Here is a 27,259-nt window from a genome sequence, read left to right on the forward strand (position 1 = left end):
CAAGAAAAATGCACATTTCAGCAAGATATGCCTTATACCAGAGGCTCTAAATCATTTTGGTCTCAGGATCCCTTTGTACTCTTAAAAAAGGCTTCTGTTTATGTGGGTTATATAAATTTATATTTACCATATTATAAATTAAAACTGAAAAAAATATTCATTCATTTTAAAATAAACCATAAACCCATTATATGTTAACATAAATATTTTTGTAAAAAGTAACTATACTTTCCAAACAAAACAGGAATTTCATGAGAAAAGTGACACTGTTTTACATTTTTTCAACTCTCTTTAATGTCTGGCTTAAAAGAAGACAAATAGATTCTCATATCTGCTTCTGCATTCTATCCATTGAAATAGCACATATCATGTAGCCTCCAGAAAACTCCAGAGAAAGAGAATTAAAAATGCAAGTAACATCTTACTTAGTGTTAGTACGAAAATAGTTTTAACCTATCAGACTTCCTGAAAGGGCATCAGGGAACCCCCATGGGTTCCTGGACCATACTTCGAGAATCTCTTCTTAATATCCAACAGATTGACAAAAATTAAAAAGTTGGATGGTGTTAACTCTTGGTGAAGATGTGGGAATATAGGATGCTTTGTATACTACAGCTATTCTGGACAATACGCTACCACTTAAGACAACTTAAGTTGTATATGTAGCCCTAGGCCAGCAATTCTAGGCCTGGGTATATATCCCAACTGAATTCTCTTGTAGGACCATAATGGGTAATGTACATTATTTGTGGTACAGGAAGCAGAAGCAAAATGAGTGTCCACCACAAGACAAATGAGTAGGTAAAATGTAGCAGATGCATATCTTGAAGTATTCTGCAGCAGTTGAAAACATATTAGCTGAGTGCACAGCATCATAGATGGACTTCAGAGGCACAGTGCTGAGTAAAAAAAAAAAACCTAAGAAATCAGAATGAAATATAAAACACAATATCACTTACGTATATTAAAATTATAATGAATAGACTTCTAAGTTAGATGAAGTATGTCATGGCAAACAAATGCTCCTGTAGCAACAAATGGAAAATGCCTCATTAATTACAAAAATTATGTCTTGTGGATATCAGGGACCTATGGAAGAAATGAGGAAACGATGAATTAAAATACCAGAGAAGGTAGCAGCATTCTAAGGTAAGATGACAACTTCCATGAATTTTTTCCCCTAGAGGCATTTGTCACTTCTGGGCACCAACTGACTGTCGACCTTGTTCCAAGTAGAGTCTCTGTTGGGGGATAATTAACCATCAAAACTTTTAATGTTGTGACAGGGATGGAGTGACAATTGGAAATCTGAGATACCTCAAATACATGGCCAGATTTCCCCACAGGACACTTGGTGAATGCTGGGTTGTATGAACTGAGGACTAAACCAAAAGCTTCTATTATGCCAAGTGAAATCTCCTACACTCATACTAATGCTGTACCTAGGAAAACAAAGACATTCCAGAGGGAGGGGGCTTGCATTAAACTCACCTACAAACTCAATCAGCCAGTCTCCCCTTCAAACATTTGACAAATTTTGAAGCTATGTGCAGTGGGCAGATAAAGAGCCAAGCTGAAATCCTCTGAAGACAATAAGAGAACTGTTCATAGTCTTTCAGAGATTAAGAGACAAAGACCCAACAGGCTCTCACTCAAAAAGCTGGAAAGATCAGACTCAAGAAATGAGGAAAGCTTAAAAAGGTGGACTGAAGCTTTCTAAAAATCCAACACAGGCCTTAACCAACTCAGTCCCTGACTGAATTGCACTGACCATCTCCTTGCCTTATCTAACAGAAGAAAAGAAAACCAATTATGTTGAAAGATAACATCATCAAAAGCATATGTGGTTCCTATGGTTCTTTTATACACCATGTTTGGCATACAATGGAAATTAACAGACACGCAAAAAGGTAAAGCCATATGATCAATAACAAAGACAAAAAGTAGACTAGTAAGTAAACAGCAGAAGCAGATCCACAAATTATCCAGATACTGAAGTTAGCAATAAGGACTTTAAAATAAAAAACAAAAACTTTGCAAAAAAAAGGAATGAAAGGGTATGGAGCAACTAGGACTCTCACAAACTGTTGCTGAAAGCACAAACTGAAACAACCATTTGGAAAACTAGTAAGGATGAACATATACATAGCATTATAAGCCAGAAATTCCACTCCTCAGTATAGACCCAATAGAAATACACTCATATATTCACCCTAATACACAAATTAGAATTTTCACAGTAGCACTATTTTGCAATAGGCCAGAAAAACTGGAAACTCAAATGTCATCAACTGGTGAATGGATAAACATTATTGTGTATCTATACAATGGAATGCCATTCAGCAATAAAAAGAATGGATTTCACACAATAGTGTGGATGAATCTCAAAAATATGTTGAGCAGAGAAGCCAGGCCTCCCCCCCCAAAAAAAAACCATTCATACATATGATTCCATTCATATAATTACAAAAACTGGCAACAAAATGAATGATTCTTATAAATTTAATGTAGAGTCAATCAAACAAGACACATGATTCCATTCCTATAATATATATTAAAAAGACAAAACTAATCTATATTATTAGAAATTAGGATAATGGTTACCCTTTGGGAAAGGACAGTTATTAGAAGGAAGCACCGAGGGGACTTCTGGGTTGCTAGTAATGCTCTGTTTCTTGACCATATGAAAATAAGCTGTATACTTATGATATGCATTTTAATGAATGTTTTCTATTCTTCAATAAAAATATAAAATATTTTTAAAAGACAAAAAATACATGTAATAAACATTAAACAAAACTCGCATAATAAAAAGATACTGAAATGGGAATGTGGAGAGGGTGACAGGGAATAGATATGAAGGATCCCTTCTGTTCCCATGCCTGGATCACACCGATTAGTGTACAAAGGGCAGCTCCAAATCAGAGTCAGCCTCTAACCTGTGGGCCCAGGGAGAAAGTTCAAATGCAGACCTATGCATGTAATAAAAAGTTAAAAGTTGTAAATCAAGCTAACAAAGAGTTAAATAAAATATGTTCTATCTGCCTACCTTGACATATATTGACATGATAAACAGATAGATAAGATGATATATAAATAGATAAGAACAGGAGAGAGAGAGAGAAAGAGGGAGACCTTCATAATGATCAGGAATGCCACGTTCAAATTTAGAATCCTCAGATTCATCTGGATTCTGTGCCAGAACATGGCTGTGCAGAAAGCCAGAACCCTCTCCCAGGCCCCTGGTCCAATACCCTTCTCTTCCCACCTAGCTCAGTCCCACACTGCAAGAATCCTCACAAGTGCACATGTAGACACCCCAGGACTTCTAACTTCCATCCAAATCCCCACAACCAGCCATTCCTTAGGCACTGGATGCACACCAGCAGCACGGCCTACCCGTGGGAGGACGCACCTGGGGGAAAGGCCTGCACAGGCCCTGAAAGCAGGCAGGTCCATTTGACAGGGAATTATGAGAGTCCTAGGTACTGGGAAAGGGTCTAGAGGGGGTGAATGGGCTCTGAATAGGCACATCCACTTGGCCCCACACACTCTTTGCTTTGTGGGAAGCACAAGGGACAGGGCACCCTATGCCCCAGTGATTGCCTCTCCACCCACCCAATCTCACCTAATTGAAATGGGAGCTGACATTTGTCCTACAATTTACCATTTACAAAGCACCCTCACATACAATAATCAATCCTCACAATCTTCTAAGAGCATAACATTATACCAATTTAGAGATAAGAAAACTGAACCAAAAGTGACCTGCCTGAAGTCACCCAATAAAAATAAGCACTGTCTATAGTCTCCAGTGGAGGAATTTTCCCACCAAATTTCAAAGGTCATGCTCTTTCTACCACTCAACACTGCCATGTACTCCCCAGCTTTACAGAGAACTGATGGATATGAAAAGGAACTGGACATTCTAAAGATGTGCTTGAAACATTTGGGAAAAAGACCAGAGGCAAGGAAAGAAATTTAACACAAAACACCGAGTAGTTTCTGGGATAGAGCCAGGACCCAGAGCAAAAAATCATCATTAGGAGAAAGGACACTATGTAGGGTAGCAATCCTAGCTGAGTCTTGGGGCTCCATTCCCATCCCAAACCACAAAATGAGGGCCTTCAACACATTTAAGCAATCTCCACCCAAATTCCACACCAATTACCTTGCTTCACAGCCCTCCCTCTCTCTACCACCCCACTGAAAATACTTAATTAATGAAAGGGCAGCATAAAGCCACAGGACTGAATCTGCTCAGGGACAGCCCCAGGATAGCAGCCTGGCACCAGCCCCAGGTGAAGCCCGACCCTCCTGTGAAAACCCGCTAAGGCTATGCCTCCCTCTAATTGCCAGGGTGCCTGGCCCAGGCCCTGGTCAGTTATTTAGAGAACCATCCCCTGCTCCTAGCACAAATATCTGTGAGGCTGGGACTAAACACACTCTCTGCTCAAAGCCAGCTGCCTGAAGCTGTCATCTCCTCATTCTACTGTCCTGGGACCCTGCTTGCCACCTCTGCACCCCCAACCTCAGCAGCACCATGTCACTTGCACACACAGCTGCAGAGTACATGCTCTCAGATGCCCTGCTGCCGGACCGCAGGAGCCACCGCCTCAAAGGATTGCACCTGGAACTGCCCCTGGACCGGATAGTCAAGTTCGTGGCTGTGGGCTTCCCATTGTTGCTGATGTCCCTGGCTTTTGCTCAGGAGTTCTCCTCTGGTAAGTTGCTTCCCAGACCCAGTGCAATGGAGAGACTCCACTTTATTTCCCTCTTTGCATGGGCTCTGAAGTGAGACAGCTCCCACAGTGACTAGTTTTCATGATTTGGCGCTGGGATGGATCACCCAAAAGGCAGATTATGCATGTGTTTAGGGTATCAGCAAATCATAGGCACCATAAAACTTTCACAAGTCATCTCCAAAATCTGTGAAAAAATTTAGAAATGCGCTCTTTTAATTTCACTATTCATGTAGCGCATGCCATATGGATGAGCGAGGTCAGGGCACCATAATCTTTTCAGACTCCAAAGGTCTAAATCAGGACATGCATTAGATAAGACACTTATCTTCTTGAGCCCTCTTCCCACTCCCCACCTCCAGAATTACTGATACGAGTACACATGTGAAGTACCTGACAGAACATGGCACATTAATAGGTGCTGGATAAATCCATTCTTTTCTCTCCACAAACCCCAACCACAGAACATACCCACATATCTAGTATGTCAGTTTCTAGCTTACCTCAGTAAATCTATTACCTCTTGTTTCGGTTTGCTAAAGCTGCCAGAATGCAATATACCAGAAAAGGATTGGCTTTTACAATGGGGGTTTATTACCTCACAAATTTACAGTTCTAAGGCCATGAAAATGTGCCAATTAAGGCATCAACAGGATACCTTCCCTGAAGAAAGGCCAATGGCATCTGAGGTTCTTCTGCCCCAAAGGAAGGCATATGGTGACATCTGCTGGTCCTTCTCCTGGGTTCTGATTTCAAAAAGGCTTTCTCCAAAATGTCTCTGAACTTCTTTTTTTACCTTCTCTGAGAGTTTCATCTGTCTTTTATCCTCTCATAGAGAACTCCAGCAAGGGGATTAAGACCCGCCTTGAATGGGCTGAATCACATCTCCATGGAAACAACGTAACCAAAAGTTCCCACCCACAATAGGTCTGCCCCCACAAGAATGGATTAAAGACATGGTCTTTTGTGGGATACATGACAGCTCCAAACCAGCACACCTCTATTAAAAAGAACGTGGCCCTTCTGAGAATTGGGATTTCTGGCTTTCTTTTCTAGCTGTGCTATTAATTTACAACGTTTCCCAGAGATCTGTCTTAACTTCCCACTGCCTCTTCTTTAATTCACAAAATAGAATGATGGGAAAACAGAAAGTCAAACACTCTCCCTCCAAGCCCACCTTCTCTCCATCACCCCTCACCCACCCTTTCTCTTGATTTGGGCTCAGAGTTTAAAAGATGCCACCTCTCTCAGGAAAGAGACATCACCATCAAACCGCAGGAGTGCTGAGTCCCCCACTGCCTGTCTGCTGTAAGTTTCCAGGGAATTTTGTAAGAAAAGAATGGCCAGACCTAAAAGGCTGAGGCAGAGCATTTTGCAGGCTTGGGGCAAACAGTGGAATGCTGTCCTGGCATACCATGTCCTACTCTGGCATAGAAATGCCAAACTCAGACCACTGGGACATGGGGAAAGGACAGTGTCTGCAAGGTCCAGAGATTGGGAAAGCCATGAGGTGGTGACCATATAAAAGTCTTAGGTGACTGTTCCCTGAGCTCCCATTCCTGCACTCTAATTCAGGGCTGCCTCTAAGCTATATTCCTGTTCCAGGGTCTCCAATCAGCTGCTTCTCTCCTGGTAACTTCAGCATCCGGCAGGCTGCCTACGTGGACAGTTCCTGTTGGGACTCACTGCTTCACCACCAACAGGATGAGGCTGGCACGTACAAGATGAAATCTCTCTGGCCCCACAAGGTAAAGTGAACTGAGATTCTACCAGTCCGGCTCCATGGCTGAGTGGAGTGGGACGGAAGTGCATCATCATATTCTCTTTTTCCTCTCCTTTTTCCCCCCTAGGTTTATTTTGATCTCTGCCTTTCATGTTTCAGGCATTTCTCAAATGCCTGGTGATCTTTGATTGACCACTCATGTCTGTATCTGATTGGAAGCTTTATGCCTGTGAGTGAGGCTTGTTGATGGGAAGCCTTCAGTTGGTGATCTCTTTGGACCACTTCATTGGGAGAACCTCAAATATCAGTATCTGTAGTCCTTGTCTCTTCAGCTTGTCAGTTTTCCTGAAGAAGAGTCATTCAATCAGTAAGATGTGGGGAGGGGATAGGGTGCAGTTGGTATTAAGCCTGGTTGCCAACCCTCTGGAAACTCAGCCATGGGTCTCACCATTCAGTATTCATTCAACTAATCCCCCATTCTCAGTATAATTCTCCTGCCCTCAATGAAGCCAAGTACAGAGGCTCTCTGGTTTATTCTCCCCAAAGAGTAAATGTCAGGCCTTCTACCAGGGGAGGTAAAGGGTAGCCACTTGACTGCATCATGTTACAGAGATGATACGGGGGATAGTTTCTCACACAGATGTTTCAGTTTTCTTGTTTTCAGCCCCACCTGCACTCCCATTTTAAGAGGTATTGGGTATCTCCAATTTCTGAGTATTTCTGGTTCTGTGGTGCAAAATAGCTTGCTTACCCCTGCCTCGATTCCCCATCCTCCCTACAGGCTGGTATCTTCTGCCATGGAACTGCTTTCCACTTTTCAATATTTTGTTGCTGTTGTCTCCTCTCCGTTCTCTTTGCCCCTACAGGATTATGTCTTTTTTATCCCTTTCTTGTAATTCCAGTGGTGTTTTATGAGGGGGTTAATGTGTAGGTTCAATCCACAATGTTTAATCAGAAGTCACTCATAACATTTTCTAGCCACGACAATTTATAAGGCCTCAAAATGCCATAGATCTAGGACTTGGACAAAACCAGAGACAAAGGAAAAAGTTAATGAGGTCTCTGTCACCGAAACTGTTCAAACAGGATCTAGATGGGCACCATGTTAAAGATATTGCTGAGGGTATTCACATACCCTCAGAAAAGGGTCAGAAAAGAGTGAATTTGTCTGATCATCAGGATCACTCAAAAAGCTCTTTAAAGCAAGATTGTCTGGTTCCACTTCAATCCTACCAAAACAGAATCTCTAAGGGTAAAGTGTATATTTTAAAAGAAGATCACTTCTTGGACAGAAGGGTAAAGATTCTAATTTTCTCCCATGGCTAGTGTACCCTTCCCAGGTCTCTCTAATTTAGCTCAACACACACACCCACAAACATACACATACACGTTTCTGCTCTACCCAGTTATAATCAAAATATGCTTCCTTCCTCGTTTTCTTCAAACTCTCCTCTAAAATCAATGCATTCCTGGCTCAGGAAAAGCTGTAGGTGACTCCCTAGCAATCACTAAGGGAATAAGATCCAAAGTAAGACTGCCTAGTTCCAACCCTGGCTCTCCTACTTCAATGCACAGGTTACTTAATCTTTCCATGCTTCAGTTTCCTCATTTGTAACCAGAGATATTAATAGTAATAGTACCTACCTGACAGCATCCTTGGGAAGATCAGATGAGATGATACGGGTTAAGCATCAACCACAAAATGTAGATTAAAAAAGCCTTTACAAATAGAGTTTTTACTGTGGGCAAAACAGTGAGCCCAGACCTGCTATGTGTGTTAAGTATGATGAGGAAATAGAAGGAAAAGACCCTTATGGTAGATAGTTAAGAGTGTAGATGGGGAGACAAGGCTTATACAAATCAGAAAGAGCCCCCTCCAAAGAATTCCAAAACAGTCCCTGATGGTATAGTCTGGCATCACCAAGAATCCAGGGGTGAGAAAAGACTGCCGTGTTTTGCTGGAGTCAAGGAAGGCTACACAGAGGAAGTGGGATTTGACCTCCTTCCAGAATGGTCTAAGTAAAAGTCAGCAATGTTGGGCCCCTGGCTGGGCTAGGCTTTTAAAACTAAAGGACTCCCAGTGCCTGGTGATAAGAGGAACTGGGAGCAGTCAGAGAAAGAAAAGTAGAAGATTGAGAAAGGAGATGCTCTAAACTATGGTGCCATGGCCACTGCTGAGCATGCTTTTTAATGAGCCACTCAGCCAAACAACCATGGGGATCTCTGTGAGTTTGTGTCTGTCTGTCTGTCTCTTCTCCCTAGGGTCGTAGACAGACCCTGGATCAGGCAAGTGGAGCAGGGGAGCACGGAGATCACCAACCCTTCTCTCCCAGGCCTCACTAAATTCAGCCAGGCCAGTAGACAGCCTTGGGTCCTGGGCCTGTGGTAGTTCATGCTCTGCCCTGTCTTCCCCTTCAGAGGCAGGAACTGCGGAAAGGGGAGCCCCTGGCTGAGATGTCTTCAGGTCTCAGCACCCTGGGCCTCTCTCCTTAGCTCACTCTCCCCTTGCAGGCCCTCCCCTACTCCCTAATGGCCCTGGCAGTGGTCATGTACCTGCCAGTTCTGCTGTGGCAGTTTGCGGCTGTGCCGGCCCTCAGCTCAGACCTGCTCTTCATCATCAGCGAACTGGACAAGTCCTATAACCGCTCCATCCGCCTGGTGCAGCACATGTTGAAGATCCGGCAGAAGAGCTCTGACCCCCATGTTTTCTGGGACGAGTTGGAGAAGTGAGTCATGGGGCCTTCCAATATATTAGTCCATGTGTGGTGGGGGAGAGGAGGACAAAGAAACACCTGTCCTTCTGGGGCTTACATTCAAGTGAGGGAAACAAAACAACAAAGAAACATAAAACATAAATAAAGCATATGTTAGAAGATAAGTGATATGAAGAAAATAAAAAGTAAATCAGGCTAAAGGGATCAGGAGAGCTGGGAGGTTCAGAAGCAGTGCTGTTTTAAATAGAGTGGCCAGGGCAGGCCTCACCAAGAGGATATTTGAGCAAAGATTCAAAGCCATAATCTGACTGATGTTTGTGCACATACTCTATACTCTGAAAAGTTCCTCTCCTCTCTACCTTTCTGAACCCTACCTACGTTTTGAAGCCTAGTTCTAAACCAATATTCCCACAAAGGTATCTGAATCCTGCAGCCCACACCGTTACCTCCCTCTAATTTCTGCAACTACTATGGTTTGTACCCATCTTTTTAGCAACAGATCAAATGCTATTTTTATTTCATAATTGCATGTCTTATATACACCCTCCCCACAAGCCAGACTTTAAGCTTCTTCAGAACAGAGCCTAGCTTACATGTACCCGAACAACACAACTCTCAACAAATATGTCTTAACACATTTTCTTGTATAAAATTAATTTGCCCCAAAGTCATAAACAGAGTACCCAGGCCAAGAATCAGAAAGTGGCTATTTAAAATCCCAGTCCAGTGCTAATAAATAAGACTTACAGCTTCCTAAGGACCCTACTTCAGCTTAGAAGCTGAGCAGAAGTTCACTGTACCCAGTCATCACTCATTGACATTCACTGGGTTTATCACACCATACTCAGTACTTGGAGAATTAAGATATACTCACACACCTCTTTTCTTGGGGACAGGTGTGGTTATGCTTTGAGAAGGCAGATTTGTATGTGAGCTAAGAGTGCCATGTTAGAATCAGAGATCCTCTGTTCCTTCCCCACATGGCTCTCCTAGAATATAGTTCTAAATGTTCCCTCCTAACCTTGCCTCCTTTCTCCCCCTGCCCAGGGCTCGGAAAGAGCGATACTTTGAATTCCCCTTGCTAGAGCGGTACCTGGCATGTAAGCAGCGCTCACATTCCCTAGTGGCTACCTACCTCCTGAGAAACTCCCTCTTGCTCCTCTTCACCTCGGCCACCTACATGTACCTTGGCTACTTCCATCTGGATGTCTTCTTCCAAGAAGAATTCAGCTGTTCCATCAAGTCAGGGCTGCTAAGTGATGAGACCCACGTCCCTGATCTGATCACGTGCAGACTGACTTCCCTGTCTGTTTTCCAGATCATTAGCCTCTCCAGTGCAACGGTATACACGCTTCTAGTTCCAGTGATAATATACAACCTCACACGGCTATGTCAGTGGGACAAACGACTCCTGTCCGTCTATGAGATGCTCCCAGCTTTTGATCTCCTCAGCAGAAAGATGCTGGGATGCCCCATCAATGACCTCAATGTGATCCTTCTCTTCCTCCGGGCCAACATCTCTAAGCTCATCTCTTTTAGCTGGTTGAATGTCTTATGTGTGTTAAAGGATACGACCACTCAGAAGCACAACATTGACACAGTGGTCGATTTCATGACTTTATTGGCTGGCTTAGAGCCCTCAAAACCTCAACAACTCACTCACCAGGCATGTGATGAACACCCATAACTTTAAAAAAAGAAAAAAGGCACGGAGCAAGAAATATTATAGAAAGTAAAAATCTCTCTCCTTCCTCCCAAGCCTGACATATGAATACAAAAATGCCCACTTTAGAATTGCTAAACTTGGATTCAGCTGAATCATACATCCTGTATCACATTATCCTAAAGGTGAAAAGATAAAATCAAGAAATGAAAAACTAAAAATGAATGTCTAGAGGCATTCTATGAGCACAGTTTTTTTTTAAGCCTAAAAAGTAAAGCCTAGATATTCTAAAAGGAAAGAAAAGTCTAGAAGCTATCTATGGAGGCAGGTTCTTCTCACTATATTTACTCCATGGCCCTTCCAGGATATGCACTCAGCTCACCCCCAGGAGCAAATGAGGCAATCCAGAATAATAAAGATATGAAACCCCTGAAAATCCTCTGATGTGGCCCAAAATCCTAGAAATTCTCTCAGCTTGCTTTGTGGAAGTCATCAACCTCACCCAGGCCCTCTGTGACCCACAGGGTGAGCCAGGAGATGATGATGGCAGGAAACTGTAATCTGTTCTTTGGGCTTAAGGACAGAACAAGGCTGGGGCCATGCATCAGCCATGTGGTGTCCGGAGGGAGCCTTGAGGTGTCCAGATACACTTTCTCATCACATCAGCCTGGGCTCATATTATGAGCTGCAGACTCCTTTACAACTTTTAATGGGCCCAGGTGTGCCTTTAAGACCCCAGGGGACACTGCACCTCCACTTACAGCAACCATTGAACAGCAACCACTTAGACCTAACAGGATAGATAATAAAGTGCTGTTGAGGCCTTCTCCTCCCCTTTCTTCTCCGACTCATCACCACATCTTACCTTCTAACTCCCATTCCTACACGTGGATTTAATGGACTCCAACAACCATGTTCAATCCACAATACCATGTTGTTATTTTATATTTCTTTTCAGAGCTGTGCATTATGTATTTCTTCAGAGAATTTTTACATAGGCCATTTAGACCATTCTTCATAAAGGAAAGTAGAAAAGCTACATTGCTTCTGACAAATTCAGTTAAGTTTACCTAAAACCAGCAAAGAGGCTGATATATAGGCATTCGTCAATGGCATCCTATTGTCCTTGGATCAGAGTCCAACTCTTAACTTGGTCCAAAAACCCTTCATGATCCAAACCCTGCCTACTACTTCAGTCTCTCTCCTCTTGCCTCTCTCCACACACATCCAATCAATGGCTTGCAGTTCCCACACTTCTCATGATGCTGATTCCTTGCACACACACTATCCAGGATGCCCTTCTCTGCTCTTCACTGAGCTAACTACTAACTCTCCTTCAGATTCTGCCCAAACATAGTTCCTTCCAGAAGCTCTCCCTATCTCCTCCTTCCTTCCATAACTGCCCATTTATTTGTCTGTCTTCCCTCTTACATTAAGCTTCCTAAAGATTGTGTCATAATAGGCATTAAATAAATATTTTTCTGAATAAACAAGTGACTGAATGAGTTGCTCTGTAGCATGACATTCCTTGGAGCACTTGGACCCAGCTTCCAAATAGTCCTGTATGGAAAAAGTTTTGTGCAAAGAGATGCTCTTCACACCAACTCATGACCAAAAAGTCAAACAACATGGAAATAATTATTTAAATATAGACAGTCATTTAAAATTACATTTTTAAGAAGCCATAATAATGCTGTGAAGCAACTATATAATAAAGTTAAGTGAACAAAAAGTAAACATTATATTCAGTATGAGCTAATCATACAAAAATCCATGAAACATGTTAAAAGTGATTCACTTACATGGATTATTTTTATCTTCTCTGTATTGTATTTTCTAAATTTTCTAAAATTTGCATAAAATGTTTTAATTGTAAGAAAATGTTTCTAATCAGGAAAAAAGCAATAAATATTTTATGCAAATTCCACTAAAGTCCATTGGCCAGAGCAGCCTGCAAACTAAGGCAAAGAATGGCACTTTCCCTCCCACTAGATATGACACAGATGTATAAAGAGGAATAGTGAAAATAAAATCAGATTTCTAAAGTCCACAAAGGACAAAATACCACTGGACAGCAAATAAATTAGGCAGTTAGCAAATAAGGTTTAAAAAAAAAACAAAACCAGAAACTCTCTTCCTACCATTTCAGACTATCTCTTTTCAGATTCCAAGGTTAAATGCCTGTCTTAGGTTCTAGGCTGCTGCGACAAATACCACACAACGTGTTGGCTTAACAATAAGAAAGGCTCACGGTTTCAGAGGCTGTAAGGCTTGCTTCCTCCCAGGGTCAGCAGCATTCTGACTGGCCAGCCATCCTTGGGTTCCTTGGCTTTCCCACCATATGGCCACGTCCTCTCCTTTCTCTTTCTGGTTCCACTGACCTCCAGCTTCTGGATCCTCCCCATGGCTTTCTCTTTGTAAAGCCTCTAGTAATAGAATTAAGACCCATCCTGATCCCTTTGGCCATACCTTAACTAAAAATAACATCTTCGAACTGTCCACAGGAATGTGTGTTAAAATTAATAACATGTTTTTATGGGGTACCTAACTCAACCTGCCACAGCGACAGCCTATGTTTTCCAAGGTATGAGTGTGGATATTTTGTGGGCTGAAACTATCCCTGCCAGTTTCCAAAATTGAATCTACAATGATGCTTTGAGTAAATTTGTAAACAGCACCCTGGAACCTGAGGATTTGCTCTATTAAAGCACAGCCAGGTAAAGCAAGAATAGCTTACAATATGGGTGGACATAAAAGGACTTCCATGAGCCTTCTCTTTGTATATAATCATTTTGCCAAAACCTTGTCACTGTTTTTACAGAAATGAAATGCCTGGGTTTATCAACTCTAAACCTATCTTTTTTTTTTAATTCTAATGTAAATTACTTATTTAAAAGATTTTTTCCCATGTAATTCAAGGAACTTACTGTTTCGACAGTGTATGGGTTTGTTTTCGTTTTTTTTAAATGTCCTTATACAAATCCATAAGTCTAAATTTTGAATATTTAACTAACAATATTTTATATCAGTAGCATACTTTATAGTTTAGAAATCCCTTTGACTTCCATTAATCTATTTCTATGGCAGAGAGGGCACGGTATCTTCATTTCTCAGAGAAAAAGAACAACGATGAACCAGAAGCTCACTCAGTTACTGGCACTGCCGGAAGAGGAATCCAAACCTTCTGCCTTCCTGCCTGGTGCATTTGCCAATACCTCACCCTGAAGAACTGTCTCTCTTCCTTATCCAGTGGGTTCAGATGGGCCTGGGTTATAAAGTTACAGCTTCATAAATATAGCTACAGTTACAGAAACACGTTAGGTTTCATTAGGCAAACATTTACTGTGTGCTTACACGTGCTAGCATTTGACTAAAATAACTTGAAAATCCTCCATCTTCCCCATTAGATCCTTAACTAAAAGAGAGAGGCCTTTTATCCTATTCGCCCCTGTGGTCCCCACTCCTAGTAAAATCATGCGAGCTGCATAAAGGAAGGAAAGAAAAAAAGAAGCAGGGTCCTGGCACTTGGGTTCAACTGGGTCCTGCAACCCGGGACAGCCTGTCTGTAACAAGCGAGAAAAACGGGTGTTGAAACGCTCTGGGCCGTGAGGAGCGGGTGTGAGGATTAGCGTGGGTAAGATTTTAGGCCCACGCCTCAGCTAAGCACTCCCATGCTCGCGTCACAGAGGCTCGCCCCCGCCGCCGTCGCCCCCCTGCTTTCCTAATCCTGCCCTCGCCTCGAGTCCCCCTCCTCCCGGGACACGGTTTGAATCCGCAGGGACAAGAAGGTGCACCTCGCACAGCCCCGGAATTGACGCGCAGCCTGGGTCTTTACGTAACTTCCGGACAGGACTCACTTCCGAGACAAACGCGGAAGTACTGGGAGGCGCCAGCCGCCAGGATCTGTTGCGGGCTTTTGGTCCGTGCTGTTTGCTTCGGGGACGTCCTAGAGAGGTAGATTCCTAAAGGCCCGATTCCGCGGGCCCAGAAGAGACGGAACCCGTGCTCCCGACGCTCCTCGGCCTGAGAGCCGATGCCGGCCGCCCCCTGGAGCCCCCTTTGCGGGGCCGGACCATGAGCCTGCTGGGCGGCCTCGCTTCCTCGCCACGGGCCCAGCTGCCGTCCTCCAAGGCCAGGATGAAAAAGCTCCCGAAGAAGAGTCAGAACGAGAAGTACAGGCTGAAGTACCTGCGGCTGCGGAAAGCGGCCAAAGCCACGGTGTTTGTAAGTCTAACGATTGCTTAATCTCCCCTCCTCGAGACTCGCCTACCTCGGGAATTCTTTCTCCAAACTGTTCCTTTCCCAGGAGTGGTGGCAGTATAATGTATCGTTACTTTTTGTAGCATGCTTTACTACCAGTTAGCCTTGTGTCCTTGAACAAATTTCGGAATTTCTGTAATCCTCGGTTTCCTCATCTTTAAGTGAGAGCTAAATACCTTGCAGAGTTGTGAGGATTAAATGAGAAAAGTAAAGTGCTTGGTACATAGAAGACGTACCAATAAATTATAGTCATTATTGTTAATACTGAGAAACTGTTGCAAAGGCTTTTTTTTGATTCTCGAGATATTTTTAAAATGAGAACACTGAAGCCCAGAGATGATTTCCCAGGGCACTGTGTCAGACACCTGGTTCCAACTTAGATATCCTAATTCCAGTTTCTCTGTTACTTCCAGTACACCACCTATTTCCCAAGCAACCCACCTATGTATAACTGACCACTTGGCTAAACAGGCAGCTGAGGCTTTCAATACCACACACACACACACACACACACACACACACACCACACACACACACACACACACACACCACACACACACACACACACACACACCACCCACACACACACCACACACACACACACCACACACACCACCCCCACCCCCCCCAACTTCCTTTGAGTCTGCCAGGTGGTTCTGCCAGTTCTTTTATTGTAGCGGTACTGGGTTTATTGAATAAATGAGCTGGTTTGCCAGCCACAAGTTTGTGTCGATTCTTTGGCTTGCCTCAGAGCTTGAAAATAGGGAGTGGAGTCCTCAAGTGTCCTCCCACATCTGAATCAACAGCTTACCTCTTCTTTCTCCCCAAAGCTTGAACATCTCTCATCTTTTTTGGAAGCATAAGATTTAGAAATTAGAACATTCATTCCAAAAACATTTATTCAGCACGTGCTAAGTGTACGGGAGAGAAATACAAGTCGAATTAAGAGGGCTTGACATCTTTTGACTGTTGCCTTTCTTTTGTCTCCTCCTACATTTCAAAGCTGTCTAAAGCTTGGAGCCTGTGTTAGGAGGATGTTGGTTCTATCAAGTCCATGAAAAAGCTTTTGTGAAGAAAAGGAATATTATGTTGAATTTTCAGAATTTGAGGTCCCCAGCCCCTATGGAACATCCAGATTGGAGCATTCACTTCTAGATTGATGCTTGGGAAATATATTGTCATCAATAAAGAAAAATGAAACTTTAATACATATAAGTAGATTAAAAAGTTCAGAAATATTACACATTAAATTTAGTTTTCTCCAATCCAGTTTTTCTCCCTTTGGTTCTTGTATGGGATGCTTCTGGTTAAGTTGGCTATGTAAGTTTCCCAACAGTCAAGGCACTTGGGAATGGACAATCCTCATATTTATAGTATTGAATTTAAGCATCTGTGGATTTAAGCAGTATGTTCTTTTCTCCGCCAAAGGCAGCCATAATTAGGGTGACCATACATCTTGGTTTGCGTGGGACAGTCCTGATTTCTACTTATTGTTCTGGCTTTAATGATTAATAGCACTTCCTTTTCACTCTCAAAGGTGCCTGGGTTTGGATAATAAATTATATAATTGCCCTACTCATAGTAGAACCTAACTCCACTTTTACCTATAGATTATTTCTAGTGTGTCTCACCCAGCAACACAAACTTTTTTTGTTTTGAAATATGAATCCTCTTCCCAGCTTAATACTTTGATCTTTTATTCATTTTATGTAATTATGTTCACAATTTTTCTTAAAGGAAAATGCTGCTATCTGTGATGAAATTGCTCGCCTTGAAGAAAAATTTCTTAAAGCAAAAGAAGAAAGAAGGTGAGCTGGCTTCATCTTGTGTTTCAGAGTCACATTTTGGGGGATGTATATGGAGTGTGTTATTTTTCCAGGGATTTTTCTCAGTGAGATTTTGTGTATTGCACAGTCCATTGGCCATTTGATCAAGTGCAGAAAAACCCACAACCTGTGGTATTTCCTACTTACCCATGTCGTGTTGGACCCAGGATGAGACAGCTTCTCTATTCAGCTTTCTTACAATGTCTTCTTGCCACATCTAATAAGTAATGTTACTATAACTCCCCAATTTAAAAAACCAAAAGATAAAAGAAACTGCCACTCACTCTACAAATACTCATTCAGTGGGTACTACTCTGTGCAAAGCACAATGGTATATATACATATGTAATTCATGGTATATGCCCTTCAAAAGCCTAATACTTGCAACATCAAGGTAGAAGAACTCTCCAGATGTAGGAAAGAGAACCTACAATACTTATCATTGGCTTCTTGGAGTATCGATTTTCCTCTGGGGCTTCCTTATTCCCAGTATCCAATAAGAACCTTATATTGATGAGTGTAAAGATCTTTGTATTTGATTAAAATATTGACTTGAGATAAAACAGAAGTTCATACCTCTGCTCCCTTTCCTTCCTGACCTCAGGTACTTACTAAAGAAGCTCCTCCAGCTTCAGGCTCTAACTGAAGGGGAAACACAGGCTGCAGCTCCTTCTCACAGCTCCAGTTTGCCCCTGACTTATGGTGTGGCCAGCTCAGTGGGAACTATACAGGGAGCTGGGCCCATTTCTGGACCCAGCACTGGGGCTGAGGAACCGTTTGGGAAGAAATCCAAGAAGGAGAAAAAAGAAAAAGGCAAAGAGAACAACAAATTGGAAGGTACCTTGGGGAAAGGATGTCACTTGCTCCAGTGGCTCAACTAATGACAAAGACCTGGTACTAACTGGTAGCCACACATAGCCATGAATGTACTTAAATTCTCATCTGGTCCTTAAGCAGCTCTAATAACCCTCAAGAAGTAAGTGTATTAAAGCCACTTTGGGTGGAGAAGTTCCAGTTATACCTGGATAAATACAAAGGGAGCAGGCTGAGCCCTACCTTGTCCCCTCAGCTCTCAGGGTTGCGTTAGGTTCGGTCTTTCCTAGAGGCAGGATGGACGAGGTGGTCTTTTGAGCATACTGCTGACTTGGTAAATTCCTGATCTTACAAATGAAAAAAGAAACCTCGCTAATATTAAAATTGGTTACTGCCAGGTGGGTGGGTTAGAAAGATACTCAGGGCTTTGGGGGAAATGTCCCATGTACCCATTCAGTGAATGCGTAGACCAGAACTGGCTCCTTGTCCTTAGCATTCACGTGTGAATTTTTCCCTTCCCCTCAGCATTGGGAGGGGCCTAAAGTGGGTGACCCCAGATTTGCGTTTCAGTTCTGAAGAAAACATCCAAGAAAAAGAAAATGGAGGGAGGTGCTCGCAAGCTGGTTCAGCCCATTGCCCTGGATCCCTCAGGACGGCCTGTGTTCCCCATCGGACTGGGGGGTCTAACAGTATATAGCCTGGGGGAGGTGAGTGAGACCAGCGATTTAGGGAGAGGAGAATCAGAGAAATACGGGAATGGGGTTGAGCCTCCCTCCCTGTTCCCATTAGTAACAGCCCCTTGCTGATCCAGACCAACCCCAGAAAATCTACAGTCCCTAGGAAACCAGGTCAGTTTTGTCTGCTATTCAACCTACGCTCTTTCTCTTCTCTGTGTGACTTGAGTCACTCTTTGCAGCCCCAGAGTGGTTCTAAAGGCTCACCACAGTGAACTGGACTTCTAAATCCCCAGTGACCTCAATCCCAGGTTGGGGGAATCTTTTTTATAGATCATCACCGACCGGCCTGGCTTCCATGATGAGAGTGCCATCTACCCCGTGGGCTACTGCAGTACCCGGACGTATGCCAGCATGAAGTGCCCAGACCAGAAGTGTCTGTATACCTGTCAGATCAAGGATGGTGGTGTGCAGCCTCAGGTACCCACTCCAATAGTAACTACTTTTTTTTTTTCTTTCTTTCTTTTGAGAATCTTCTTTGTGCTAGGCGCTTCATGTCCGTTACCCGTTCTGACATCTTACAAGGTAGATACTTTATAATTGCCATTTGGGTAACCCCAAGTTGACCCTAAGTGATTGGTCCTAAGTCATACCTCTACTATTAGTGGTTGAGCTGGGATGTGAATCTATATCTGTCTGATTCCCAAACTGGCACCCTTTCTTTTACCCACGCTGCCTGTACTGTCGACATTGTGACTAGGTGAGTCCCTGTTGGGTCTGCATATTTGTGAAGTACAGGGCCAGATGCAGGAAGGTTAGTTTGCTATTCTGCCATTTCGGGTTAGAACAAAAAAGGAGGTAGCAGAGAAACTATATTATTTTCTGGCTGTACATACTCTTAAGTTTGTGGGAGTCCTGAATCCTGGTTTTATTAAATACCTTTATCCATCCTTTGTGTTAAGAATCGAGGCAGTTCACTTTCCCCAACCATCACCCCTGATTATTGGACAAAAATAGACCATTTTCAGAGTTCCAAGGTTAGATGGAAGGAGGTAGGGGAAGGGAATCATGAGCCTTTGAGCATTTGGATAATATCGCATCACTCCTCGATCGGTTACAGCATTGTCTGAGGCATCTGAGAGTTCAAATGACCTTGATGATGCCACAGTCCTCTTTAGAAAGTGCTCAAACAGAAAGACTCAATGTTATAGCAATATATAATATTTATAACATTTATAAATGCAATGCAAATCTAACCAAAATTCTAATAGAATGTTAATGGAAACTGACAAGCTGATTCTTAATTTCATCTGAAAGACAAAATGCTAAAATATTTTTGAAAAGTATTTATGGGGATTTTAGCTTTATTTTATTTTAGCTCATTAATCCATCTGGAATAATTATTGGGTACATTGTGAGCTAGGGCTCCATCCAGCTTTAATTTTTTTTTTCCTACTAACATCAAGTGACACCCTTGGCATATACTAATACATATAGTATTTAAGTGTCTTTCCAGACAAATCTTATTTCATTGATCTATTTTTCTATAAGAGTCAATATTACTTTTAATTGCTTTTGGTTTATACAAAGTTTTTTACTATAAATATGTTAAAATGTATATATACAGAGAACTAAAGCTTTATAATCTTGGGGTGAGGTGAAAAGGTTTTCTTTAGTAACTGATATGAAACCTAGAAGCCATAAAGGAAGATTATAACAGCTTCTACTATTAAAAATTTAAACAATGAATAAAGACCATAATTAAAGTTAAAACTCAAGCAATATAGGTAGAAAATATATAACGATGGATTAATAGCCTGATGAAGTGCTCCTATGGAATAAGATAAAAAGGTTTCGGATTATGGTATATGAATGTGGTGGAAGGGAAAGTTTAGAGTCATGTTTGTCATCAGAAGGAAAGTTGGAGATTAAAACATGGGACTGTGTAACAGTGAATCTTGTGGTAGAAATGTCCATGATGAACCATACAAATATAAAAAAGTTCTGTCATGAACTAAAGTAAAGCAAATGTGTGATGCTATTACAAAGAGTCAATAATAGAGGGGTATATGGGAAACAATGTACCTATTGCGAACTATGGACTATAGTTAACGGTAATATTTTAATACTGTTTCATCAACAGTAACAAATGTACTACATCAATATATGGGTCAGTAATAGGAGGTATGGGTATGGGAGGATTTGGGTTTTCTTTTTAATTTTTATTTCTTTTCTGGAGTAATGAAAATGCTCTAAATTTGATCATGGGGATGTATGCCCAACTATATGATGATACTGTGAGCCAGTGATTGTATATTTTGTATGGTTTCTATGGTGTGTGAAAGTATCTCAATAAAACTGCATTAAAAAAACAGATTCAAATTGAATGGGCATTTCACAGAAACAGTGCAGATAGCTGATAGGAGTAGACCTCTCTAGTAATTAAGAAAATGCAAATAAAACAAAAAATCTTATTTTGTTCATAGGTCAAAATCAGAGAGATTGATAACATCCAGTTTTAACCAGAGTATAGGAAAACAAGTATACATTGTTAGGTGTGAAAATTGGTTAAATATTTTTGAGAGCAACTTGGCAATATCTACCAACAATTTTAATATATGTATCTTTTTACCCAGAATAATTCTAAGTACTGTAGTGTTTCCTAGAGAAATACTGAAATGTGAAGAAAGAGTAAATTAACAAAGTACAATGTGGCATTGTTTGCAATAAGGAGAAATTAGAAATAGCTTAAATACCCACCAATAGGAGAATGGTTAAATAAATTAAGGTATATCCACCCTGTGCAATATTATATAGTAATTAAAAGAATGAGGTAGATTTATTCATACTAACATGGAAAGATCTCCAAAACCAAAGCATGAAGTTTTGACTTTTCTAATGTTTCTTTGCTCAAATAGAATAGTTTCCACACAATACAAAAAATAATTGGATTGGCCAGACCAATACTAAATAGTAGAGCAATCCTGGAATATAATCAGATAAATGCTCATGGTTTTTACATTAATTAGCTGTGACATAAATGTAAACCATCAGTATCTTAAACTCACAATGTTTGTCACTGGTTGAATAACAAAACTCATTGACTAAAACTACTCATGAGAGTTTATTATTGACAAATTGGCAGGTCTCTAAAATTTTTCACAGTAAAAATCAATCAAGTGAAATAACCAGAAAAGGAAACTTAAAAGTAATATAAACTAGTCAGTAAAATTTGTTTTGGATTTTTAAAAATTAATCAATTATGCACATAGCTATTGTAAAAAATTACACAAAAAATAAATTCTGTTCAGACTAATTTGAATAAAGCAAGCATTAAACATTAGAAAGTGTTTAACTGAACTTTTTAGAAAAATGGGCAAGGAATTTAATTGGCCAGCTATAACTTGTTACAGAAATATTTTCTTAGCAAAAATCCCTTGGTATTAGCATAATTTTGATGTAACAGTTTCTTTTTATAAACAGTCAAGTTATTTTGCTATGCAAAAATTAAAGAAAAAATGAAATGGAAGTTTAGTTTATCAAGTAAACCTAAGATTATATGCAGAGTGATCTCATTTGGTTTTTTGTTTTGTTTTGTTTTTAAATTAAATTCAGTTTTATTGAGATATATTCACATATCATACATTCATCTTTGGTGTACAATCAACTGTTCACAGTACCATCCTATAGTTGTGTATTCTTCACCCTAATGTATTTTTTGAACATTTTCCTTACACCAGAAAGAATAAAAGTAAAAAAGAACACCTAAATCATCCCTCCAATTCCACCCTATTTTTCATTTAGTTTGTGTCCCCATTTTTCTAGTCATCCATCCATACACTGGATAAAGGGAGTGTGATCCAGATCTCATCTGTTTTTAAAATACCATTTGTATTTGTGCATACAGACCTAAGTGAGTGGATAGAAAAGGATCTGGAAGGTTACATAACAAATTAAGTACTGACCTCTAGGGAGCAGTCAGCCAAAGGGTTAGGGATTGAAACAGGTTAAAGGACTTTGACTTTTTACCTGGATTCATTCTTAGCAGCACAATAAGAAATTGTTTTTACCCACCTCCTACTATGATACATATCAGCTTCAGGATCCAGAATGAAGAACTGCTTATAGGAAAAGTGTGACTTTCTCTTACTTCTTCCTCCTTGCAAATTGATCTCTTTACTCCTTTATCTTTCCCAGTTTGAAATTGTTCCTGAAGATGACCCCCAGAATGCCATCGTCAGCTCTTCTGCAGAGGCTTGTCATGCAGAACTCCTCAAGACCATAAGTGCTACCATGTAAGTTGACAGACAGCTTGAAGACAGGCTAAAAGGATAATTTCTGGTGCAGCAAGACCTTTTCTTGTGTTTTAAATGAGCAGAGATCCCTTTTCTCATGACATTTTAAGAAACCTGTCGAAACCTATCCTGTATCCTTCAAGCATCTGAGCAGCTAGTTTCCAGAGTATCCAAATCAAGAAAGTTTTTTCTGTGTATTCATATCCTTTAAGCGCTCAACTAAAATTCTCCCTTTCCTATTTAGGGGAAAACTAATGCCCAACCTACTTCCATCTGGAGCTGACTTTTTTGGGTTTTCTCATCCAACCATCCACAACCTGATCCAGAGTTGTCCAGGAGCTCGAAAATGTGTCAAGTAAGTGTAGCCAAATCTGTTCCCTTGAGAGAAGCTCAGTGATCAGTTGGTCAGGGAGCTAAACCAAGAGTTACTGCTTTGTTTATTCATACCATTGAACATCTTCTGTGTGCAAAGGATGCTTGCTTCTCAACCAGTGTGTCTTGAGAGTGGTCCCACCCTCTGGACGGGTGAGCAGGTGCAAGGGCCCTACTGTGTCCTATAATCATGACCATTTTCTATGTGTACCATGACAGCAAAATGTTTGGGGAGTCCTGCACTGTCACTAAATAGGCCATCCTGTTTTCTTCTAGTTTATTAGTTAATATGTTATTTAGATATATATGAGAGCAAGCTAAATTAAAAATACCTGATCGTTTTGGAGGTAGAAGTGTGTTATTGTGGCTAGCAAACAGATCTTGAGAATGATTCGCTTTGACCCTGCAGTTACCAGTGGGTGAAGTTTGACGTCTGCAGACCTGGAGATGGGCAGCTCCCTGAGGGACTTCCAGAGAATGATGCAACTATGAGCTTTGAGGCCTTTCAGAGACAGACCTTTGATGACGATCAGAATGATCCCATTCTGCCAGGTATCTTTTAACTTTACCTTTCTGGTTTAGAAAGTGACCCTTCCTTCTTTACTCTTAACTAAGGACCCCAAATGTCTGGGCAGTGTGTGGGGAAGGCTTTCACTGCTCCAGCTTAGAGTCCCAGGTCAGGAGGATCTGCTGCCCTGCCTCGTTTCCCTGTGCTATCCCAGAAGTCACGGGTGCCTGGATCCTAGCAAGGCAGGGCCCACTGAGACTCTCAAGTTTGTCATTCTCTAGCCTAAGTTAGATCAGAACCGAACGCCAGGGTCAAGTTGGCTGCGCAGGGACTAAAATTTCAAGTGAACTAAAGCAGTTAGGTCTTGACGTTGGTCCTACCTACCTATATTCCATGGTGCAGTGGGTAGAGGGATCAGGGCTTCAGGCTTTGGGGCCAAATTGGAGGAGCTCTGAGCTGGAAATAAGAAAATGTAATTGAATTTCTCATTCTTTACCTAATATACTGTCTAATCCTAGGCAAGTCACCTTTATGGCCACATTTTTTTCTCTACTGTAAAAGTAATTATCTGTCCTGTCTTACCAAACAAGGATAAAATTGGGCTGACAGATGGCAATGGTGTTAAGAAATTGAAAGGGCATTATCTGTGTCTGATCAAAACATGTCTCTCCTGAGATTACCAGGCTGCGGTGGAATTAAACGATTTTTTCCTCCAGGATCCTTGGACCTCCCAGAGCTTCAGCCTGCAGCCTTTGTGTCTTCTTACCAGCCCATGTTCCTGACACACGAACCCTTGGTAGACACTCACCTGCAGCATTTGAAGTCTCCATCACAGTGCAGCCCAACTCAGTCTTCAGAATGAACAAGAAGGGATCAGATACCACATGGTTTTCATCATGATAGATTTTTTTTAACTTAAATTGAAACTTAAAATATATGGAAGAAGGCAGCAATTCAGGAGTGAAGAAATATCAAATTAACACATTTTATCATGGAGGTTCCCGTGGTGACAGTTTTCCCTGGGAAAAACTTCAGCTGCTTTATTTTTAGTAATAAATTTCTCTTGACAATTCTGCTTATTTTCATCTTGTTGTACTCAGGATATAAACTTTTTAGCTTAGCTCTGCTTGAGGGAGAATAAACTTAACCCTTCATAAGCCAAAGTAGGAAATGTCTCCTGACTCATGAGGGAGATGTAAGGGTTCTGACAACCTCCTACCCTTGACTCTGATCCCATTCAATGAATAGTGAGTCCCAGGCCCCCTCCAACCCAAGCTGCTGCTTTATTTGCATGTTGATATGAAAATCAAATCCTCTGCTTTATACCCAAGCTGGAAAATCCAGTCCAAGGTGTTTTTTTCATCTTTTCCTTCAGATGTTGCACATCCTTCAAGGGGATCAGTCAGTTTCTAGAGTCTCCTCTAACCCTTTCTACATCCCCTCTGAGGCTCCTTATTGGAGAATGTGCTTTTGTGTTCAGTACACAGTGAAACCATTAATAACACAAACTCAGATATGTGATTAGGGATCACCATGTTCCATCCTCCATAACAGAGCTCACCCATTATTTCATTAACCGTGCAATAACAAAATCCACATTCTATGCAACTGAATTTTTTGAACCCTACTTACAGCATTAAGGTGGAGGTTTACTTTGTCACCCAGTCCCTACCCATCCACCAGGTACCCAGGACCCCAGAAGTAGAAGAGTAGGGACGGAGTGGGGAGATTGTGCTACAGTTTATAACTGCCAACTGCATTTTATGGTAACAGATCTGACCAGCAGAGGGAGAGAATCAGGCTGAGCAGCTTTTAGATCACATCACACAAGTCACTATAAACTATGAGAAACTAAAGTAATTGGTATTAATTTGATGATTCTTAGTTATAATCCTTTAATAAGTTTGTATAGCTTTTACAATACAAAATCTAAAAAATTTTGGATAATAGAAAGTCAGGGATGGGGATGGGATTACTCAAAGCTGTTAACATATTAATGTTTGTCTTTTGTGTCTGTTCTCTGCATTAGTTGCTTGAACATGTTTGCACTTCAGCAATGATATATGCGCTTTCATCCCTGTAACAAATATCTTTCCATTCTGTTTAGAGCCTTAGTAAAACACTTAAAAGAGGGGATGCTTTTAAGAAGACATAAAAATTTTTAAGTATATTTGCATGCTATTTAATTTTGTAGATTTCCTAGAACAATGTTTTTTCAAACTACTCAACACTTTAATAGGTCATAAACTTAGGTTAGGAACTCAAGACCTACATCTTTTAAGTAAAACAATTAGAACATATTGGAGTGCATCACATGTAGCATAGATATTGTTTCATGAAACTTTGGTTTCAGCTATAGTGGGTATATATATTTACATAAATATCACATAAGCATATAGATGTGGGGATACATGGAATAATGTCAAGTTTTTTACTGTGGATCGTGGTTTTTTAAAAAATGCTTCCCTAATAGATACAAAATATCTTTTTCCTCCATATTGTTAAAGGTTTTAAAATTTGACAACATCCAATGTTAATAAAAAAGAGACTGTCTGTACCATGGAAATGTACAATTGTTTAACCCTTTGGGACGATAGTTACCAAAGGTGTCAAATTTGAAAACACATTTATAATTTAATCTATTATTCCATGCTAAGGGCCCTAATAAAATAGTTGGACACAGTGAAATGGTGACATGTAACACTCGTCACAGTACAGGTTTAACAGTGACAAGCTGGAAATAAACCTATATGTCCATTAATAGGTAATTGGTTGAATAAAGTATGGGCTTCCACAGACCGGAACACTGAACCTATATTCCATTTATGAGGAAAATTGTTTTGCTAGAATAAGTCAAAAACAGATTACAAAATATACTACATAGTGTGTAAGAGTATATTATGCAAACAAATCAAGTGAATATTCACCAAAATATTAAGTGTTTCTCTCCCATGACAAACTTTGGAGTGATGCTTTACTTGATTTTTACTTTTCTTCAGTGTCCAGATTTTCTACAATGATTTTTATTGTTCAACCAAGAGGGAAAAAAGTGATTCTCATTTGAGAAAATAAACTGAATTCCTGCAGAACACTTTAAATCCTTCAACCATTAAAAAAATTAACTTTCACATGACTTTTCTGTTACATATCTACTACATAAACCAAATTTTTTACACTGTGTGCACTAGACTGGAGGTGAAAGGAACCTGGCTTGGAGTGTCTAGCTACCTCTAGCTGCCTCCATGTTTGACCAGCCTGTGGGTATATGTGTATTGGGAAGTGGAGCAGGGGTGTGAGTGGACAGGCAGGTTTACCCTTTCCCAGGAGCCTCTATCAGTTATTAGGCTGCTGGTTCCCACGAGGCCAGATGCAGAAGAGGTCAAAGTGTGGGTGTTAGGAGTTAACTGTACATTAGAAAGTCGTCAGTGGAGCCAAAGTTGCTTGTGGGCTGCACAGATTTACAGGTTTTCTTTTAACTAAATAAAATCTTGGTACTGAGGAGCATTACAAAGAACCCTTGGAAGACAAATGTGGAAAGAGTGATGCTTAGTGCTTTAGTTGTCATTTGTCTCATTAAGGGAATGAAAGCTACCCATAGATAACATTCTTCCTCCTTTCTTGTGCTCCAAAGTACAATTCACAAGCCCATTCCTAACCCAATTTTCATTA

At 41.0% G+C, this 27,259-nt stretch overlaps 2 protein-coding genes across 2 annotated transcripts; both read left to right on the forward strand.

The window, feature by feature from the left end:
- Positions 1-4,543: 4,543 nt before the first annotated feature.
- On the forward strand, positions 4,544-10,866 carry PANX3 (pannexin 3). Its single transcript, XM_037841842.1, has 4 exons — positions 4,544-4,724; positions 6,348-6,490; positions 8,977-9,191; positions 10,227-10,866. The coding sequence occupies exons 1-4, from the start codon at positions 4,544-4,546 to the stop codon at positions 10,864-10,866; spliced, it is 1,179 nt and encodes a 392-aa protein (XP_037697770.1).
- A 3,832-nt stretch (positions 10,867-14,698) lies between these two features.
- TBRG1 (transforming growth factor beta regulator 1) lies at positions 14,699-26,405 on the forward strand. The gene is made up of 9 exons (XM_037841837.1): positions 14,699-15,066; positions 16,840-16,910; positions 17,533-17,765; positions 18,312-18,448; positions 18,749-18,895; positions 22,613-22,710; positions 22,955-23,065; positions 23,492-23,634; positions 24,307-26,405. Exons 1-9 carry the CDS (start codon positions 14,917-14,919, stop codon positions 24,450-24,452), a joined length of 1,236 nt encoding a protein of 411 aa, XP_037697765.1. The 5' UTR covers positions 14,699-14,916; the 3' UTR covers positions 24,453-26,405.
- Positions 26,406-27,259: the final 854 nt, after the last annotated feature.

The sequence above is a fragment of the Choloepus didactylus genome, chromosome 6, assembly GCF_015220235.1.
Source record: "Choloepus didactylus isolate mChoDid1 chromosome 6, mChoDid1.pri, whole genome shotgun sequence".
Classification (NCBI taxonomy): domain Eukaryota; kingdom Metazoa; phylum Chordata; class Mammalia; order Pilosa; family Megalonychidae; genus Choloepus; species Choloepus didactylus.